This window comes from Gambusia affinis, linkage group LG15 (genome assembly GCF_019740435.1).
Source record: "Gambusia affinis linkage group LG15, SWU_Gaff_1.0, whole genome shotgun sequence".
Lineage (NCBI taxonomy): Eukaryota > Metazoa > Chordata > Actinopteri > Cyprinodontiformes > Poeciliidae > Gambusia > Gambusia affinis.
The window spans coordinates 19532642-19553741 of NC_057882.1; the positions used below are offsets into that span (position 1 = coordinate 19532642).

General features: G+C 41.7%; 1 protein-coding gene across 3 annotated transcripts in view; it reads left to right on the forward strand.

Annotated features, from left to right (window-relative positions):
- sptbn4a (spectrin, beta, non-erythrocytic 4a) overlaps window positions 1-20841 on the forward strand; it is a 33049-nt gene extending 12208 nt beyond the window's left edge. For all 3 annotated transcript variants that reach the window (XM_044141655.1, XM_044141653.1, XM_044141654.1), the window contains 18 exons: window positions 3013-3276; window positions 5319-5552; window positions 7468-7557; window positions 7643-7921; window positions 8014-8144; window positions 9097-9301; window positions 10582-10827; window positions 10956-11090; window positions 11199-11440; window positions 12266-12404; window positions 12501-12585; window positions 12843-13054; window positions 14310-15763; window positions 15858-15918; window positions 16015-16283; window positions 17286-17456; window positions 17629-17671; window positions 19103-20841. In XM_044141655.1, the coding sequence (XP_043997590.1) occupies window positions 3013-3276; window positions 5319-5552; window positions 7468-7557; window positions 7643-7921; window positions 8014-8144; window positions 9097-9301; window positions 10582-10827; window positions 10956-11090; window positions 11199-11440; window positions 12266-12404; window positions 12501-12585; window positions 12843-13054; window positions 14310-15763; window positions 15858-15918; window positions 16015-16283; window positions 17286-17456; window positions 17629-17671; window positions 19103-19387 (4545 nt within the window). In that variant the 3' untranslated portion in view covers window positions 19388-20841. The remainder of the gene's footprint in view (window positions 1-3012; window positions 3277-5318; window positions 5553-7467; window positions 7558-7642; window positions 7922-8013; window positions 8145-9096; window positions 9302-10581; window positions 10828-10955; window positions 11091-11198; window positions 11441-12265; window positions 12405-12500; window positions 12586-12842; window positions 13055-14309; window positions 15764-15857; window positions 15919-16014; window positions 16284-17285; window positions 17457-17628; window positions 17672-19102) is intronic.
- Window positions 20842-21100: the final 259 nt, after the last annotated feature.

A 21100-nucleotide genomic window follows, 5' to 3' on the forward strand; every position in this document is an offset into this window, starting at 1 on the left:
ACACTTGAAAAAAAACAAAAAACTTATGTATTCTGCCTCTGATGTGAACTTGTTGTCCAATATAGTCCAGTATTAGACATGTTGATCTGGGAATATATTGCATTGGCAGGATACTCAGAGGTGTTTTGTTGAAGGGATCCATCTAAACGTTGGTGGATAGTCGTTTTCTAGGGCTGAACTTGGGCACCCTGGACTTTCATCTCCAGGTTGTCATTTGGAACAGAAAAGAACAGAATAGAGACGTTGACTTCACTGCCAAAGTAATTTAATCCTTCCTAATGAGGGAGCAGATTGTAATGTCTTGTCCTCAATCCCAATAAGCACACAATATGCTACAGGGTTGCATCACAATCAGTCATGGCTGTTTCAGTGAAAGGACCTTATTTCTTAAAGTTTGGTCCTTCCTTACTCAGGTTTTTAGGTATCCCAACATACATGGTAAAGTACAGGAAGCAGTGTGACGCCAACTGCACGATTTGGGGCATTTCACTTCCTACCAACTGCAAACTTGCATCTGTCATTCTCTTGCTTTGAGGTCCAGAGCATTGGAGGTAACTCCAACCCTCCAACATGGTTCACACCAAGTATTAGTTGAGGATTCACCTCCAGTTAAGCCACTGCGTCAAAGTCTCTGCTTAACTTGGGTTTAAGTAACAAAGCCAAATGGTTTTTTATTTTATTAATCTTGATAAAATAATTTGTAAGTAATATTTTGTGGAAAACTGAAATAAAAGTCCACTGGAAACCTTCAAGATCTCAAAGTCTGAGCAGAATTGGGGTTGAATTTCTCCTAGGATGACTGCTACCCAGCTCAAAAACTAATGCAGTAAAATCAAACATTGATTAAAAAAGTGCATAGTGAAACGTATATTAGAATATTTTGGTCCCATTCGATTTTGAAAGACATGTTTAAACACGTCGCAAGAGAGAAAATTACTAAGTGAAACGCTGTAAATGTGCTGATAACAGCGCAAACGGGTATGTTTGGTGGGCAGTCATTGTTGTTTGTATAAAATAAGCCCTTTCATCCCACCTACTGTTCAGCTATGCTGCGTCAGCATTGCAAGAAAGCCAGCAGAATTTGGCTGCACGCTGCTGCCATGAGACCGTGATTTATGTGTGCTGGCCTTTAAAATATCCCACTATGTTTGCCATAAGGGCCTTGAAGATTCGTTTCACAAATGCCCATTGGATCACACTGTTCCCTGGGAGTGCAGCACTATAACAGTCTCATTCCTGTTCTATAAACCTTTGATTCTTTCGCCTTTTGCTCGACTTCTTCCTCTAGTCTGCTTCCTTCCCGCACCCTCCCTCGCTCTTTCTCTCCTCTCCTCCTCCCCTCTCTTATTCCTTCTCCTTCTGCCTCACCTCGCGTGTCCGTAAAGCCGAGAGACGGAGGAGAGAGCGAAGGAGACGCTTGCTTTCTGCTGGCTCTGCATTATGGGAGGGAAAGCGAGGCTGAGGAAAGATAGGAGCAAGAGAGGGATGTTTGAGAGTGTGAGTGCTAGCAGCAGTTAAGCAGAGAGCCTGTGCCAAGAGAGGGAATGCAGCACTGCATTATGAAAGCCATAGGATATACCTCAGGTTCAAGTGCGCGAGAGATTACAGAGCGAAGCGGCTGTCGGGGCGCGTGTTTCATTGCATGTAACTCCCGCCATCTTTTAACATAGAGAAAATGCGCTTTTTATTTGACGTTACACTGCACACTGGAGCGCACACAGGGCTTCCTTCCCTCAAAAGTCAATTCCACAAGCTTCTATCATCTCATCCAAATCACATTATTCACAGAGCCTGATGTTTCGGGGAGGAAAAGGGAGCGGAGAGGAACAATGGGAGGATATAACAGGGGTTTGTTAGAAATACCATGGATGATTTTTAGGTCAGCTCAAGGCCAAATGATGCTTTATTTTTCTACACCTGCTTGTGAGCATGTAGGGGGGCCTCCCGCCTCAGGATGGAGATCTGTTATGCCCAGCTATTTTAGGCACCCACTCCATTTCTGGCATCATCTGTTATTCGCTCAGGTTGTTCCTGGTAGGTAGGATCCTGTGATACAGTAACAAAAATCCACAGGTTTTTGCTTTGTTATGTGAGAAATATTCATGCATCCACAAATTACATAAAGTCATGATTATGAAGTAAATGAACTGAACTTATGTAGCGCTTTTGCAATTATTTTGACCAATCAAAGCGGTTTACTAGAGTCACACCAATACACATATCGGTGGGCAATTTGTGGGTAAGTGCCTTGCCCAGCGGCTTATCAACATGTGGCAGGAGGAAGCTGGAATTGAACCTACAACCTTCCGATCACAAGAAGACTACGCTACCCACAGTCGCCATGAAAGTGGAAGTAAACATGTGGTTTTCAATCATTTTTGTAAGAATCAGTCAAATGTGGTATTTGAAATCAACACCCTTCACTCTGATACCCCGAAATTAAAAGCCACCTATTATGCAAAATTCACTTTTTGTGCGTTTTTGTATTTCCATTTGGGTTTCCCCAGTTGTCCCAATAAAATAAATTAAAGTTGGAGGTTGGAACCTGACAAAATGTGAAAAATTTCAAGGGATGTGGATACTTTTTCTCTCAGTAGGCACTGTTGCATCCTGGGAAAGTGGGCTGAATTCCTTTGGTAGCCAAAAAATGATCAATTCCAGTATTTTAAAAATGATATTTATGGTATTTATTGAACGTGATTGTAAGCTGGATTTGACATATAAAATGCGTGACAGTAAACGAGTTGTGCTGTTCATGAATTTCTGGAGTGGTACAAATTGGGGCAACAATCACTACAGAGCATAAGAACCTTCCCTCGAAGCAAAGCCTGACATTAAAGACTGTCTGTGTGCAGAGTGAGGAGGAATCAGTCAGCCAAAGCAGTCCTTTCCCTCCGATAATGTTTTATAAACTCAACACGTTATGGCTCACAGTAAAATAATGCAACTGCTTTCGTCCAGGCTGGAATGCATTTTAATAACTGCTTGTTCATTTTGACGTTCTCCATTCAGGAGGGTCAGGAGCTGATCCAGGAGAAGCCGGAGCTACGTCCGGTCGTGCAGCAGAAACTGGAGGAGATCAGAGAGTGCTGGTCGGACCTGGAGACCACCACCAAGGCCAAGGCCCGCCAGCTCTTTGAGAACAACAAACCCGAGCCAGCGGTGAAGAGCTACTCGGACCTGGACAGCCAGCTCTCCCACCTGGAGCAGCAGCCCCCCCAGCTGGAACATGCACACCAACTTCCCACCTTCAATGAGCAGCTCCAGAAATTCCAGGCAAGCGCCAACGTCTTACTGAGTCGCGCCGAGGAGACATTTGCAGCACCTATAAGTCTATTAATGAGCAGCAACAAAGCCTTCTCCTCAGCAGCAGCTTGTCAAAAAGGCAACTGACATCCTCCATGTATTAAGTTAAATTCAATTAATTTTAAATTTAATTTTACTTTAAAATTAAATGCAGTCCCATTCAATAAATTGAAGTGTTATTAAAAAGTCAGTTTATATTAGGAGCTCTAACCCTATGTGAAGCACAATATTTACACGGTGGCATAAGTTTCCATACATAGAAAAACCAAAACATTTTATATTGGACAATTGTTTTTATTTTTGTGGGACTCTGTGTAATCTCTGCACATCTTGGACCATTTTATGGCTGATCTGCAACCTTTCCAGTTTTCTGAAACTTGCAAATAAGTTTTGCCACAGTGTCATGTGTGATGCTCGTTCCATGTTTTCTGTTAAAGGTTCATGCAACCGTGCGACTGCTTCCCAATCCAGCCATTAGTATAATTTCAATTCTTTTTCAATTCTTTGCGTTTGAAATAAGAGCATCTTTTGTCAAACGCATTTTCTTGAGTATCTGAAATATAAAGGAAATTTTATATTCTCCTTTTTATGGAAACTTATGGCCCACCCTGTAGATAAACTACACACAGGCTGTTTATCCGCCATCATCTGTACCCATGCTGACTAGTGTTAGCATTTCTGTCAGGTTACATTGTGATGAACCAGCTGAGAGCGAGGGAAGTGGATAGGATAACCTAAGTAACGTGCACAAGAGGGTGATTGACAGCACTAAGATGGTCCTCCTGTCTCTGATTGGTTGCTTCTGGCTGAGTGCATTTCTGCAGTTGGAACTGGGAACAGCGGTCACATTTTATCTGTCTAATAGTTTCACAACATTATGATAATTTTAACAAAACAAAAAATTGTAATAAAATTTACATGCTGCAACTTTAAAGGCTGTGATTTTCAAAAGTACTTTTAATCAGACTAACGAGCCTCATCAGGACATACATTCTAATTTAATGAATGTGACAGTGTCTCACTCAGACTGCTGTCTGTGCACACAGGCTTACTAAAATGTACTTGCCAACTTTCACTCATTTCATCACATTACGACGAGCAGCTACAAACGTCCGTGTGCTTAGTTTGAATTTTAAGCTATAGGCCAACATAAAGGCGTACTTACTGTGGCATGAAAGACAAAGGATGAATGATAATTTTAATAATTTTCTTTAAATGTTTAAATTTGAAAAGTGTGGCTCATTAAATTCCAATGCAACCAACTGCATTCAGAAGTCACCTGTGGTAGTGAGGTTCTAAAAATATTTTCCAATTGAACATCTCACAGAGCTCTGTTCAGTCCATCATCTAAAAATGGGAAGCAGATGGACAGACATGACCGTCCACCTAAGCTGAAAGGAGAGCATTAGTCAGAGAAGGACAAATGAGTTGGGACAACGACCCTTAACATACATCCAGGGCTACAGTGGAATGGTTTGGATGGAATCATATTGATATGGTAGAACGGCCAAGTCAGTGTTTTGATCTAAATTCAATTGAAAATCTGTGGTGAAACTTGACTAAGGCTGTGGTATTTCACAAAGAAAAGACAAACCTTTCGGCCTTTAGATGTGCAACACTGGTAGAAGCTGAGGCTGAAGCAGCACAAGCAGCGACAGTGGGCTCTGCAAAGTATTTATTTTTGGGCGTCTGAATAGAAACGCAGATCAGATTTTGCAACAGTATCTATAATTTTGTGCTACGTTACAGTTATGCGCTTGTTCAACAGGTATGAGTAGTTCTCAAGGCACTGTACAGCTCCGTCTGAAACATTTCAGTTTGCTCCGTGGTGGCATGTTCCCAAACATAATGTTCAGTGGCATTAAAAAAAATGCCTCATGTGCTTTTTTATTCTTCAAGTGAAGCAAACTATTACGTAACCCTGATATGTTCTGACAGGAAAAAAGCTGATGCGGTCTGTCCACTTTTCACACACAGTGGCTGCAATATGACCTTACTCTTCCCTTCTGCAGGCGATGGAGTCTCAGATTGGGGACTTCTACAAGGACATGGGGGAGCTGGGAGGCCTGCAGGGCCTTAGCCTTCCCCAGCGAGGCCTGGTGGCGGGCGACAAGGAGGGCGGTGAGCAGTCAGGTGAGGTGGAGACCCGCATCGTTCGCCTTATCGAGCCTCTGAAGGAGCGGCGCCGCATCCTGCTGGCTTCCAAGGAAATGCACCAGGTTGCCCAGGATCTGGAAGATGAAATTGTGAGTTTCCTCTTGCTTGATGAAAATCTATCACTCAGCTGCTGGCAATAAGACACAGCTTTGCTCGTTATGGTTTTAGTCAGAAGCTACATCCACTCATCCTGGACATGAATGCCATCTTAATTTGGGCTTTTAATAAGGCATTTCAGCTACTATTTTTTCAGGATACAATTTTACAGAGAATGAGAAACTTCAAATAATTTTTTAAACAAGAAGTAGGTGCACAATTTTTTATTTATTTTGAATATTTCTTTAAGAACCTCGGCATTGTGCAGGCATTCCTTGTAGATAACATCAACCCCTACAGCAAATCTCTGGAAAAACTTAAATAATGAGTTATAACAACATTTAATTTCCCTTTGGGATTAGTAAAATAATTTTGAATTGAATTGAATTGAATTGAATTGAATTGAATTGAATTGAAAAAGTGATATGGACCATCCTATGAGGATTTAAGAAAGTGCTTTAAGTAGGTACTTAAAGCACTACAGGTGGCAGAGGAGCTCCGCCACCTTCGAGGCGGCGCTCCTCCTCTGAGCTCCACATTCCAATTGTTTCTGAATCAAAAATTGTTTATGACTTGAAATGTGACCCTAAAAATTGGAGTTGAATTGAATCACTTGACACTGAAAGATTTGCTTCTGTAGTTTGCACCTGCCTTTTAAATGTGCTAAATATAGATGTAGAAACATTCTGATTCACATTTGATAAGTTGCATTGCGGGTGTTAAGTCACTACACTTGCTTATTGTCCTCCCGGTGTTTTACACTTTCTGATGATCAGCATATGTTCTTCATATTCATGAGAGCAAACATGCTAAATGTAAACCTTTTAAAGTGTTTGCTTGTATAACCCTTAAAAGCCCATGAAGGTTTTGAAACATCCAAATAATTGGGGATTAATGTTTACATGTATTTGAGTGTGTATTTTTGACTGCATTAGTTGTCTCTTAACTTCTCCTCTGTAAGTCAAGAATATCTTACAGTAGTGAGTTGTGCTAACTTTTTACTAATTTCGTTTTGTATCCAAGAGTTGAGAAAATAAAGTTTTTTTACGTTAGAGCTTAAAAGACAACGAAAGAAGAAAAATGAGAACTATTTCCCAGGGTGCTGTGCAGCAGGTTTTTGTATCCTGTGTTGGACTGTGAGGGAGAAGTGTATTACTTTCATCTGCTTGAGTCTTTAAAGACAAAAAATAATTTTAAAACAACTGTTATTTCTGCAACATTTGAGGACCATATCTTATTGTTCAAACCTTGTTCATATTAATCATTTCTGAGCAGAATTTCTTGTGACATTTAATAAAATGCATCATCAGATATTTGGTACATGCAAGTTGAACCAAGAATTTAATTTCTTCTTTCTTAAAATAAGTTCTTGTTTTAACTTTATAATGTGAGTAAAAATAAGAAAGAAGCTGAGAACAGTTTTCTCACATATTGTGATATAAATATTTGGTTTAAATCACAATATTAAGTTAAAACAACTCCCAATTTAAGATTGATGAGCAATCAGAATCTAAAAAAAAAACAATGTCTCTTAAATCAGCTGGTTAAAATTCCAATTCTGAGTTAAAACCAAAACAATTTTCCTCTTGAACTTTCATTTTCAAATTATAACAACCTTCAGATGTTTTAGTGTGTGTGAATCAGAGAAATTTTATGATAAATTCAAACCTCAGCACTCAGTTTGTGTTTTGAACAATCATTGAAACTGTTTGTTGTATCCAAGTTTTCATCAAAAGCCCAAAATTAATGTGACATTTATTCTTATAGTGAGTCTAAAAAAACATGCTACAAAAAAGTAAAAAAAAAAAAAAAACTGGTAGCATTCATATTTCATATTGTGGCTGAAATTCTTAAATGTTCATTTAAAAAAAAATAAAAACCTAAACGATGCCCTTATCTTTATTTAAGATGTGGATCCAAGAAAGGCTTCCTTTAGCATCGTGTAAGGATTATGGGAATAACCTCCAGAGTGTGCAGCAGCATGTCAAAAAACACCAGGTACGTCTCATGGCTAACCTAGGCTACGGCTACCTGACAGGTAGACATTCTCACCCTAAGAGCTCGTCTGTGATTGGTCCTGCAGACGCTCCAGAGAGAGCTGACAGGGCGGCGGGCTCGGATTGAGGAGGTCTTGGATCGGGCCGCCATCATTGCCTCGCTAAGAACTCCAGAGGTGGACTTTGTGCGTGAGGGAGCAGGGCACGTGCGCCAGCTGTGGGAAGTGCTGCAGCTGGAGACGGAGAGGCGCTCCGTGATGCTGGACGCCGCCCTGCAGTCTCAGCAGTACTACAGCGAGGCCGCTAAGGTGGAGTCCTGGCTGTCGGGGCAGAAGCTCCACGTCGCCAATGAAGAGAAAGGCACGGTACGGTCGAACAAGTGTTCGCTCGCACAAGTGGGCATCGCAGCGATCATGCTACGTCTGTTGTAGTTTGACATTACGGTGACCTTTTACAGGATGAGGCGAGCACCCTGCAGCTGCTGAAGGCTCACCTGGCTCTGGAGCAAACAGTGGAAACGTATGCAGAGACCGTAGGCATGCTCTCCCAGCAATGCCAGCATTTACTGGAACTGGGACACCCAGAGAGGTTTGCTTAGGACTCATGCAGGCTGTGGCCAAGTATTTGAACTCCTTACAGATTTCTTTTGTGATTTTTTTTTTTTTTGATTCACTTAAATGTTTCAGATCATCATATACATTTAATAACAAAAACAAGACAAAAGAAATCCAAATCATTTTTGATGATAGCTGAAACAAAGCTATCCATATCAATTTGGCCCTACCTGAAAATCTATTTACCTCACTTAAAATAGAAAAATAAACAGTTATCCATTTGTTTGTTTATTTAGTTTTATTTTGTTGCACTTCATTTATATGTGACACATAATTAGAAATTGCTTTGGGTTTATTTTAAATATAATGAACATGATATAGGAATAGAGGAGAGAAAGAAGCACAGAGAGAACACAAGTCTCAACTCCCTAGAAGTCTGCCTCTAAACCTGCAGGAAACAACAAAAACCAAGAAACTACAGCAACAACATTTACATATAATAATAGAAATTATAACATCACTGAATTATACACAGTGTTTTGTTTTTTCAATTTCCTTCACCACGCCCAGGCACAACTACAAGCCCAAGTCTAGACAACTTTAAAAAGAAAAGAAAAAGCAGATTCTAATTTAAATCGAATTAAGATTCTGTAGCATGATCTCAAAATGGCTGTTCATCTTTGCAAACTTTCAATACAAGTGGGCCAAAAGAATTTTTTTTCAGTGACGTAAGGCTCTTTGACAGTTACCTCAAACACTTGACGGTAATTCTTGCCACATAATGTGGAATGATGAATCACTTGGTTTTGGGTCTCATTTTGTCTGAAAATGTATTTGATGATCCAAAACATTTCAGTGTTTCACACACAAAAAAAGGAAAAGCAAGAATTGTGTGAGGAGGAGGCAAATGCTTCTTTATGGCACATTCGGGTCGATTATTTGTTTGTTTGTGGCTGCGTCATTGTTGTTTTCTTTCCTTTCCACAGTGAGCAGATTACTAAGCAGCAGTCCCACATCGACCGACTGTATGTGTCCCTGAAAGACATGGTGGAGCACAGAAAAACCAAACTGGAGCAGCAGTACTGGCTCTACCAGCTCAACAAGGAAGTTGAGGAGTTAGAGAAATGGATCACTGAGCGTGAGGTCGTGGCGAGTTCCACTGAGCTGGGCCACGACCTTGAGGAAGTGACGGTAAGTTCATCAGCATGGTTCCAGTGTCTGCTTTACCCCAGGAAATATATCTGAGGATAGAATATGTGCAGCGATCTGAGGGCACAAAAATAGAAAAGAGGAACAAAAACAACACCGCCATTTCATTTTGACTTTGACTTGTGCTTAACTGAGTTTGTGAATATTCAGTGAAAATGTTTATTGTTTTCTTAATTTCACTCATTCACTCATGAGTATTCAGAAACAGCAAGGATTAAAAACTGAAATGATTTCAGAAAAATGCCTCACTATGTCTTCTGGTCAGGACTCCAGTAGGAACTCCCTCATGCTCCTCAGCCATGTCAGAGGAATGTGTGCAAAGTGCAGTTTTACTTTGTCCTGTTGAAATATTTATGGAGGAGATCCGGTGTTCACAGCAGTGGCTGCTGCATGTCTCCAGCAGTCATTCTGCTAGAGGTAGGACACACCCTGGACAGGTCGCCTGTCCATCACATGACAGAGCTCATAGTGAAAGATAAATCATCTAAATATCAGTGGAGACATGCAAAAGCTTCTCAGCAATTATAGGAAGAGTGTGAGGCTATAGGGAATGTAATATTGATTATTGAGGAAGGTATAGATATTTTTCAACACGGTATTTGTTGTTAAAACGGATATAAAAACAGGTACATTTGGAATATAAATACTCTTTCTATCACTTTCTCTCTTGAGATATGCCTGTAAGTTAAATGATAATTTAAATCTAAATCTGCCAACATGAATATGTCAAATGAATCTTTTTGTAGTTTGAATAATTTTGGGCTTGACTATAAACCAACGAACAGCATTTAAAATTAAAATTTTTTACAACAAACACATCTAAAGTTTTGTGTTTGGATCATAATTATGAACAGAGGGATGCATTTTATATGTCAACAAATCAATACAACTACTCCATCCAATACATTTAATTTTGATGAACAGACTCCACAAAACAGATTTTAGCAAGAAAAAGAGTAAAAATTACCACCTTATTTTTGCCAAAATTTAGGCAAAAAAAACCCCACTTTTGGCAAAGAAGAACAACAATTTATTTTAGGAAGGTGGTGTTATATGATAGGAATTATTAACCCACATTTTTCTCACTCATTTCCTTCTTTTCCATCAACATTTTGTCCCAATCGGTCTCCATGAGTTCAACGTTTCGCACTAACTGGTTCAGCAGTGACTGCCAGCATTTTGTGCAGCTTTTTACATTTTATTATGTACCAAGATGTTTTTGGTCCTTATGGGGTGTGTGTGTGTTTGTGTGTGTGCTTCAGGTGCTTCAAGAGAGGTTCACCAAGTTTGCCTCAGAAACCAACAGCGTCGGCGAGCAGCGCATGGAGCAGGTGAACAAAATGGTGAACGAGATGATCGACTGCGGCCACTCGGATGCAGCCACCATCGCCGAGTGGAAGGACGGCCTGAATGAGTCATGGGCCGACCTCCTGGAGCTCATGGAGACGCGCAGGCAGATGCTGGCCGCATCCCAACAGCTGCACAAGTTCTTCACCGACTGCAAAGAGGTAGAGTCAAAACAAATGACATGTACCATGACTCGTCCTTCTCCTGCATGTCAGGTAGACGGTCTGAGCGTGGGGCGAGGGCTCTACTTTTAAAGCGCTCGTGATGACGGCGCTTTCCCGTGCTGTAGGTCTTGGCTCAGATCACAGGGAAGATGAAGCAGCTGCCAGAGGTGAGGGCGTGCCAGGCCAACATTACCAATCCAGCCACCCTGCAGAGACTCATGCACTCCTTTGAGCATGCCCTTCAACTGCTGGTTGCACAGGCAAGCGATAAAACTTCTCTCTGCAGATCAGTTATTGCAGGATTTAAAAAAGCGTCTTTTGATTGAACAGCGGCACGACTTTTCACGTCTCTCCCGTGTCTTCGAAAGGTGAGGCAACTCCAGGAGAACGCTGCCCAGCTCAGGACCATCTATGCTGGCGAAAAGGCAGAGGCCATCATGGTGAAAGAGCAGGAAGTAATGGACGCTTGGAAGGAACTGCTGAGCTCCTGCGAGGCCAGTCGCATCCAGGTGACCTCCGTAACTGACAAGGTGCAGTTCTTCTCGGTGGTGCGTGAAAACCTAATGTGGATGGAAGGCATCATGGGCCAAATAAGATGGGATGAGCCAAGGTGAGACATTGTTTCTTCGCTGCCGCTAGTTTGTGTTGAAGTTGTTGAAAGCGCATGAGCATCGGGTTGCACCAAATAACTCTGGGTTCTTGTGTGGACGCAGTGGACCGGAACACCTTTACGTTCTGTGTGAAATTAGGCAACCTTGACCTAGTTTAGTGCTCTGTTCATTTTATCATGACATAATACAAAGCTAAGAAATTCCCGCTGCAGTCTCTTTCCCAAACCAGGTCCAGTTCACATGTGCCATAGGAAATGAAGGTTGGAGGTGGTGCACAGCCAAGGGTTTTTCTGTGTGAAATATGTACTGAGAACGTCTGATTAGACTAATAGATATGAAAGTAAAAAAGGATGCAAAATAAAGTTATTTTTAAATAGGTTTAGAGGTTTCTTACACTGGAATAATTTTTTTTCTAAGACATGAACTCTGACCAGAAATGTTGTACATGTTCTGTTTCTACTACATATTTCACTCAGAAAAATAATCATCTTAAAGGACAACGTATAGCCATCAAAAATATAATAATGTCTATGTATCAGACTTGATAAACCTACAGGCCTAAGATAATGCTGCCTGGTATTTTTGGCAAGAGGTTGTCTCACATGAACCTATCATGAATTCTTTATGGAAGTTAAATTTTTTAGCCGTATTTAAACCCCTTTTTAACTCGTTGGAGTTGCAAAATAATAGAAATCGCTGGTCGCTAGGTTTCATCATGAGCCATTTAGCACATATTTAATCCTTTACCTTCCACAGCTTCTATTATTATTAACTTCCAGTATACAGTCAGTCTTTTCTGAACAATCTGACCTGTTTGTTTACAGGGATCTGACGGCTCTGGAAGTGATGATGAAACATCACCAGGATCTAAAAGCCAAAGTAGACGGCCGCAGCAAGACCATCCAACAGTGTGCAGACCTCGGCAAGATTTTGATAGCTGCAGGCAACCCAGCGTCAGAGGAGGTTGGGAAGGCAAACCACGCGCCTTTACTGGCACACATAAAACAGCATTGCAAAAAGTCATGATTCTGTCTAAACTACCTAAACATGTCGCAACAGATACAAGAGAAGTTGGACAGTCTACTCACAAAGCAGAAGGATCTGGTTGAAAAATGGGACAAACACCAGGAAAGGTTACTACGCAGTAAGTACACAGATGCATAGCTGCAATAGAAAATGGACTAAGACCATAAACAAGGAGGCACTAGTATGTATAAATCAAATGTTCAAACATTACTTTAGCTTTAGGACTATTATTTGAGCTACGATCCATATTGGAATCGAAATGCGCACACACACTCAAACATGTAAATACCAGCTTTACAGTTGAGTGGGCATTAATTATAAAACATAACATGATTATGTAAGGTAAGTGTGCTGTTTGTGTACGGTCACTTCCAGAGCAAGAACACTTCCAGTTTGCCCAGGAGACAGTAAAGGCAGAAGCCTGGCTGAAAGCCAAGGAGCCACTGATGAGCTCCAAGCAGCAAGAGGGAGAAGAGGCCCAGGCCCAAACAGATGAGGTTGAGCAGCTCATACTTCGCCACGAGGCCTTCCGCAAGGCCGCTGTAACCTGGAAAGAACGCTTCAGCTCCCTCCGCCAGCTTTCCGCAGTAAGCTTTACTGTAGATGAAAGTTTAATCGTATCTGCTGTAGCCACAGTTTAACGCTGCTAAAAAAAAAAAAGAACAATGACCACAGGATGCTGTGTTTGCTTAGCAGACATTTGCACATACCAGCAGTTGCATCATTGAACGCATCGTGTGATGAACGCATTTCATGAACCCTCACTCAGTCGGCCTTCCATGCTACATTGATTTGTGTTTAGAACAACAAGCTAAAAACGCAAACAGGTGCGTCTCAGTGAATGACAAAATCACAAAACAGTTTGTTTCAGTGGTTTAATTTAAAAGTGAACCTCCATTGCATACAGAAATATTTATTTCAGAATTCATTTCTGTAAATTTATAGCTTACAGCTGATGAAAACCCAAAATTTGGTTAATACAACCTCATCATACAGGATCTGCGTCATACGTCATGGACATTACATAGTGATTGTGTAAAATTGAAACCTTTAACAGCGTCAATGTCTCCAGGAAACAATTGTTTCTCAATCGCCGAGAGTCCAGACCCTCTGTACAAAGAAGGGGCTGGTTTTCACCTGGCCAGGCTCGTGGTCTTTATTGGACAAGAAATAGGGAGGATGGCCAGAGACCAGGAATTTAACCCAAGACAATCATATCAAAAACTACAGCTATGGGCAAAACACTTGACATGTTGCTATGACATCAGAAATGAGGCTGCTATTCTGCGCCATTTGCCCTTCTGACCACCACCAGCAGGCAACGTAGGTGAAGTGTCTTTTCCAAGGACACAACAACAGCGGCAGCCCACCAGTGGCAGGGCAAACTCCCACCTCCGTCACCAGCATACACCTGGTACACAATATTTTGCTTGTCAGAATAGCAAAATATTCCCCGTATTGCCTTGCTGACTTAATTCAATTAAAGGAACGACAACCCAAATTTGAAGACAACCAATAAACACAGAAAACAATAAAATGTCAGGAAGGAGGATAAAGGGGTTTTAGAGGGATGGACAAGAATATTTTTGCTTTGAAAATTATTGACATTGTTGTAAAGTTTCTATTTCCTGATGGGCAGAATTTTGGGTTTTCGTTTTTAGCACTAATCATTCAGAAATAGCAGTAAACCTTTACAACATATCTGTTCAGCCTTTTGATTTGAATTACTGAATTAAATCGGATTTTAAATGATTTTCTACTTTAATGAGATGCACCTCTACGTCACGGTTGTCATACAGACACTTGATTGGAGCATCACAACATATATGTTTGTTTCTATAGGCCGAGAAGAAAAAAGAGGAGGAAAAAAAGACAACCCCACTCTCCAGTCGACGAATGTTCCCGTTATCATGTCTGACTCCCAGTGTCCCTTCAACCAGTGCTACCTCTTCTTACTTGAGGCAGACAATACAGGCTCAAATAGAACCCAAACCCTTCCAGACCAGTTTTGACCTGGGTACCAGCTCTGCAACCCAGAGATTGTCTACAACACTCGCCAGCTATAATCCAGTTATTAACGGTTCAGGCTACCATGGACTGGAGCAACAGTCTGCTGGAAAAGCAGGACACAACTCATACCTTGGGATGAACCAACAGGTGCCTGGAGCTGGAAGTGACTCTGGCTTATCAGCATCCCAGAGTGGAGGGGCAGACAGCTGTACTTACCATGGAATAAACCACCAAACTCCTGGTAGTGCAGAGAGTTCTGGATACTTTGGAGTGACCACAGGGTGTTTGGGTAGTTTGCAAAATCATCTAGGTGCTGGTAAGTTAGGCAGTTCAGGGAACATAGCTCAGCAGCCAAGCAGTGGCGGTATGGTAAGCCCTAGCTTTTTGCCTCAACAAAATATGGGAAGTTCTGGATACTTGGCCCAACCACAGAATTTGGGAAGTTCGGGATATCTTGGACAGCAATCTAATATGGGAAGCTCCGGATATTTGGCACAGCAGCCTAATCTGGGGAGCTCTGGGTATTTGGCTCAACAGTCGAATTTGGGTAGTTCTGGGTATTTGGCACAGCAGCCTAATCTGGGGAGTTCTGGATATTTGGCACAACAGCCTAATCTGGGTAGTTCTGGGTATTTGGCACAACAGCCTAATCTGGGTAGTACTGGGTATTTGGCACAACAGCCTAATTTGGGGAGTTCAGGATACCTACCGCAGAATTACCAGGGCAGTGGTGGAATGGGAAGCTCGGGGCTTTTGGCACAAAATCATTACAGCAGCGGAAGTCTGGGCAGCTCTGGTTTTCTGGCCCAGAGTGGAGGCATCATGGACCCTAAAATGGCATACGCATGGCAGCACCTGAAAGCTGACTTCATGCAGCCCAGGATCAACCACATCCACAAAGCTATAAATCCTCTCTTAGAGGCCAGCAGACTGCAGCGAGAACAGTTCGGAGACATCCCAATGGCAGACATGGTGGGACCAGAATCAGGACTGGAGCTTCTCCATGGCCGTCTCCAGAGGGATCCCCGGGGCAGTCGCTCGGATCCACAGATGGATCATCTGAGGCGGGAAAGGGAGTACAAGCTGGGAAGACAGACCTCTAGTGAACAGGAAATCCAGGCCAGGCTGAATGAGCTGCCGCTAATAGTGCGGCAGGAACGCTACAGAAGGCGCGTAGAGCGGCAGTCGTCCAGTGAACAAGAGGGAAGCAACAAGCAGAGGATACAGAGACAGGACTCCAGTGACATGGAGGGCTCTGTGAAGGACGGCTCTGACAAACGCTCAGGGTACGCAAACTTGTGCGACTGCAGGCTGTAAATTCCAGCACTGTTTGACTGAATCCAAAAAAACTGAGATTCTACAATAATTGTGTTCCTACAGGGAGAAGAGATCTACGATGGCGGAAATTGTAGAACAAGTCCAGGAAAGAGAGGCGGCACATGTATGTTGGCATGCACGCGTTTTTAAGCAACGACTTGTTGGGTCATTGCTTCTCGTAATTTGGTGTATCTATTTTTCTTTTAATTGGCTCTCTCAGGCACGTGGCGAGCCTTATCGTCCTCCTAGCAGCCTCTCAGCACCTGTGACTCGTTTTGATGGACGCCCCCGCGCCCGAGACCGTCCCAAGCCTAGGAGGCGGCCCCGTCCAAAAGAGCCTGAGACAACTCGTCGTTCTCGTTCGGCCCCGGCAACTGGTGCCCCAACCACACCTCAGCCTCCATCACACACTGCCCAAAATGAAGGCTTCCTCTACCGTAAAAAGGCCACCAGCACTGACCTTGAAGCTCAGCAGAGGAGCCCTAACAGGTGCAACCATCTAAACTACTAGATCAACAATGACTGTTTGACAAAACAAAACAAAAAAAAACATTATATTCTGTTAATCTTTGGGCATTTGAACGAATCAAAGCAGTGATGCTTTGCTTCTGTTAATCAACAGCACACTTCCTCTAAGCAAGCTTGCCTCCTATAATTACAGTGAACCCCCAGTATTCATGGGGGTTAAGGAACACAGCCAACCATGAATAGCTAAAGTTAGTAAATAGTTGAGACCCCCTCGGGAAACGCATATAGCTGCCTATTTTAATCGTTCAAACACCAACTGTACCTTACTAGGCATTATTTGTCGCAGTACTAATCTATTGGTAATAATAATACTATCTATTACTAATAATCTATTTGTCACAGTAGAAAGGGCCTTAGCACTCCCACAGAAGCTAACCTCCTTGGTCTTCCTTATATCCTCCTTTGGGGGCACAACCAATCAGTGCCAAGGAAAATAAATGCTGCTCCTGGGTTGGCTGCTTTGCAAACACCAAAACCCTATTGTGTCTTGTAGAAATTATGCCTAGGTATTTTAACTTCCCAAACTGCATTTTCAGTTTAATATTTTAGAATAAATTCTACAAAAAAACAAATAAAAATAAATGAATAGGTAAATTTTTTGCAAATAATGTAGAGAAAGGTTCCACAGAAAAATCTGCAAATATTGAACCGCATAAATGAGGGGCTCCACTGTAATTACAAGATTACAGCAGTTTTAGGAGTTCTCTGGACTCCCACTCATTACTGTTTTAAACTGGAGATAACTTAAGTCTATCACTGATCTTTCACTGTGAACCACATTGTACAGGTGGGAAAACTCTTTGCTTCACATTCACGTCTGTGAATACGATTCATCTGTTTTACAGAAACAAAGCCTGGTAATTTGAGAACTGTCTTTTTTTTCCAGCTAGCTCATGCTCTCCAAACAGACATTGAGTTTGAACCTTTAAAAATAATTTCATGCATTGTTCATGATTTTTGCAGCAAATCATGGGCGAACGTATACTGTGTGCTGAAGGAGGGAAAGTTGACTTTCTACAAGGATGCTAAGAATCTGACTGCAACATACAACGGGGAGCCTTCTGTTGACATGAGTGACTGCAAGTTTGATCCTTCAATGGGCTACAAGAAGAAGAAAAATGTCTTCATACTTCAGTAAGACCTATTTCATAGTATCAGAAGTTATTGTCTCTATAAAACTGAAAGTTAACATTTCAAACTTTATTTAAAGCACAATATTATCATTAATCTGAAACGCAGCTTTAAAAATACATAGCGAAATATATATGAAACTGACATGAACTCTTTTTGTCTTTTCTTATCGAAGAGTAAATGATGGAACCAACTTTGTATTCCATGCTAAAGATGAGGTAAGAACCTTTGATACATCCATATTATATAGTTTAGATATGTTTTAGATGTACGCTGACCTAGAGCAGATGTTTGGTGTAAAATAAGAAACACTGGATGTAATAAAATCTATCTGGATGATTGACTTTATTACAAATAATTTGTTTTTCTCTCTTATTGAAGAGAACCCTCATGATTGGCCTGGATGAATGTTTTTCTCTCTAACTCAAAAGAGAAAAACATTCTCTCTACAGAGAACATTCTCATGTTCTATGTAGAATGTTCTATTCTACATAGAACATGTAGAAGGCTGAGTGATGGCGGGTAGTTGGCTTCAACTACACAAAAAGCTCAACTTCTGGATTCAGTCTTTTGGAAGGAGGATAGACTTGTTTGGACTTGAAAGCGGAGGAAGGTTGTTTTCAATTCCTGAGCTTCTCTTCAATGGCTGAGCATCTCTTTGATAGGCTGGTGAAAGCCAGCTCATGGTGCTACAGTTTGCTTTGTCCAGAGGGTCTATTGAGTAACAATTGGGCGCTATTGAAGTTTGAAATGATTGGATTTGAGTTTACTGAATCACTAACATGTGGCCATGACGTACCAGCACGATCGTGAAGGAAGCTACGTTATCAAGCTTCCCGGAAGTTTTCTCTCTGTGGTGCTGAATACAACCATATATAAACTACAATTCTAAAACGATGCAAAAAAAATTGACATCGTCATTCACAACTCCTCCTTCTGTTTGCTGATTGGCCTGGATGAAATTCATCTTGAGAAATCAGGCCCAATGGGCAAAATCCCACTTGAGTGGAATTGTGTAGGAAGGCAGTGATCAGGCTACCTCATTGTACGAGTTTTTCCTGTTAAAATTAAAATGGTCTCCAGCTGTAGGGGGGAAAGTTTTTATGCTAGGTACTGCACTATGTCATAGGTTGCCCAGTTGTCTTGGAGTCTCTTAGAACATCTGCACATGACAAATGATAAATGGCCTGTACTTGGAAAGCATTTTTATCAAGTCCAGAGGACCCCAAAGCAAGTCTTGCCCAAGGACACAATGACAGAGACAGGTTGAGCGAGGCGCAAACTCCCAACACTGTCGCCGCTATTGTCCCATCAAATCTATAACTTTCCTCAGGGATTTCAAAACAAATGAGGCATTGAAGAGAATTACATTTTGTGGTGTGGTTTAGAGTAGCCTTTATCCGGATGTAAATGTGGGTGAATGGTTAAAGGATTTAGGTTTGTAGTTTGTCATGTTTACTGTTTCCTCAGTTTCTGGACCCAAGCCTCAATCACCTGCCAGTTGTTCCCAGTTACAAAATAGTCGGGTACAGAACATTTTTGAAAGAAAGCTCACTAAACCTTCCAGGTTTATGGGAACCCATCAGTCTTGCGTAATAGCCTCCCTTTCCTTTCCAGACCTCAGAAATATCTTCAATTGTCTTCTGCAGGAGGACCTGAAGGCATGGACCTCAAGTATCTCCATAAGCATTGCTGAGCATGACGACCTGGCCAAGTGGGACAAACCTAGCACCTCGTCCATGGACCCCGACCGCTCAGAGAGGAAGGAGAAGTCAGAGGGGGACGCAGATGCCAGGTCAGAGAGGTCCGAGCTGGTGGAGGGGGAGGAGAGGTCCGAGAAAGGCGAGGGCTCTGAAAAGCTAGACACATCTGAAATAGCTGACAAGCTGGAGGGTGGAGCAGGGGGCTCCAGCACATCTGGCAGGAGCAAATGATCAATCCCTTTGTGTTATAATGTTATTGTTAAATGTCACCGACAAAAGACAAAGGAAGCAGGGGGTGGGAGGGAGGGATAAGTGGAGAGCATGTTTGCAGACCCTCCGTCACAGAGGCTAAAAACCCTCTGAGGCCACGGTTCCTGGACTGACTGCTGTAACTGTGACCAGACTAATCTCTCAGCCCCTCCCCTTCACTCGGGCAATACATCCGTGCTTGCATAGTGCCACCTGCTGGTTGATAACGGAGATCAAGTCCAGACAGACAGACAGTCTCCAATAAATGGTCCCAGGAATTAGTCACTGTCACTTTCCATTGCTGATTGTTTGATCTAATGAATTCACAGCATCTTTCTGTATGTATCTCTGAAAATGTAACGCTCTGTCTAACAAGACAAATCCGAGAAGCAGTGAATGAAATGTTTCATGTCAATATGGAGGAGAAAAAAAAAACTTTTTTTTTTAAGCAATATACTTTGTTTTTATTTTTTCCCCTTTGCCAGAGAAACAAAGAGGGGATGAAACAAAAAGTAATTTAAAAAAAAAAAAGATGAAAGCTACAATTTGTCTCTTAAACCTTCTCCAGGCAGTTGTGCACCTTACCACTTGACACATCTGTACAGTAGACATGACATTTACCCCCTTCACATGGCTAGCTTTGGATCATGTTAATATATTGGAATGCTGGTGTCACCACCTAACTTCAGTGGAGTCAGTGAAAACACATTTCTACCGTTTCATTTTGGTTTATATTACAATTATTAAACTTATTTGTCCACAATGTTTTATGTGTCAAGAAAAGAGATTCCAACAAACTTTCAACCCATTAACCCGAGGTGTGTAACACTAAGCCTATGAGACAAAATGCCTTTGTATACATGACAAAACTTGGAACATTGCATGAAATGGTCTGTTACTGCACCTGTTAAACTTGCCTTTATTTTTCTGATCTTGTCACAGAACAGGCGATGAGGGAGTTGCAATAATTTAACGTGAGCTCGGGTTAAGACGGGGGCGGAGTCGAGAGGGACGTTTCAAAAGCAGGGTTCGTCTTTTGCCTACTGAGCAGCAACAAAAAAAAACAAACAAACAAAAAAAAAACACAACAAAAAAACGGGGGGGCTGTTTGGAACGCAGAAACAGCAGCTCTCCAAAGCCCAAACAGCCCCTCTGCTGTCTGTAATTTGTTAGTGCAAATTTAGTTTCCACAGAATGTACTGATATCAGCTGTGAAATGTTCAATCGCCATCAGACGAGAGTCGGTGGTGCCCTAAATTGTAACGCCCTTAAGTCGTGCTCTTTGCCCCGTGTCCTTTCATTCAGAGTTTAAACCGATTGAAGCCTCTCCACCAAAGGCAAGTTCATTGGAAAAACTGTCATGAATTGTATATACCTAACTTTGTATGTATACCAGTAAACCCTGTGCTCTAAATAAAACAACTCTGAGCTCATAACTGAAGTGGGTAAAACCTAAGCATTTATTTTAAGCCACAAAGAGAACCGTGTATTGATGTTTATCACATTTAAATGAAAAATATGCAAATTAGGACTCACTATTAATTCTCATAGAGTGTATATATAAATACACCAGTACAGTATCTAGTTCTATTAAAAAAAAAAAAGTTTTACCAGGGAGGAGCAGCAGGACATCCTGTCGGTATGCTTCTAGTATTTTTCTATGCCTATATTTATTCATGTCAGATTGAGGAGTTT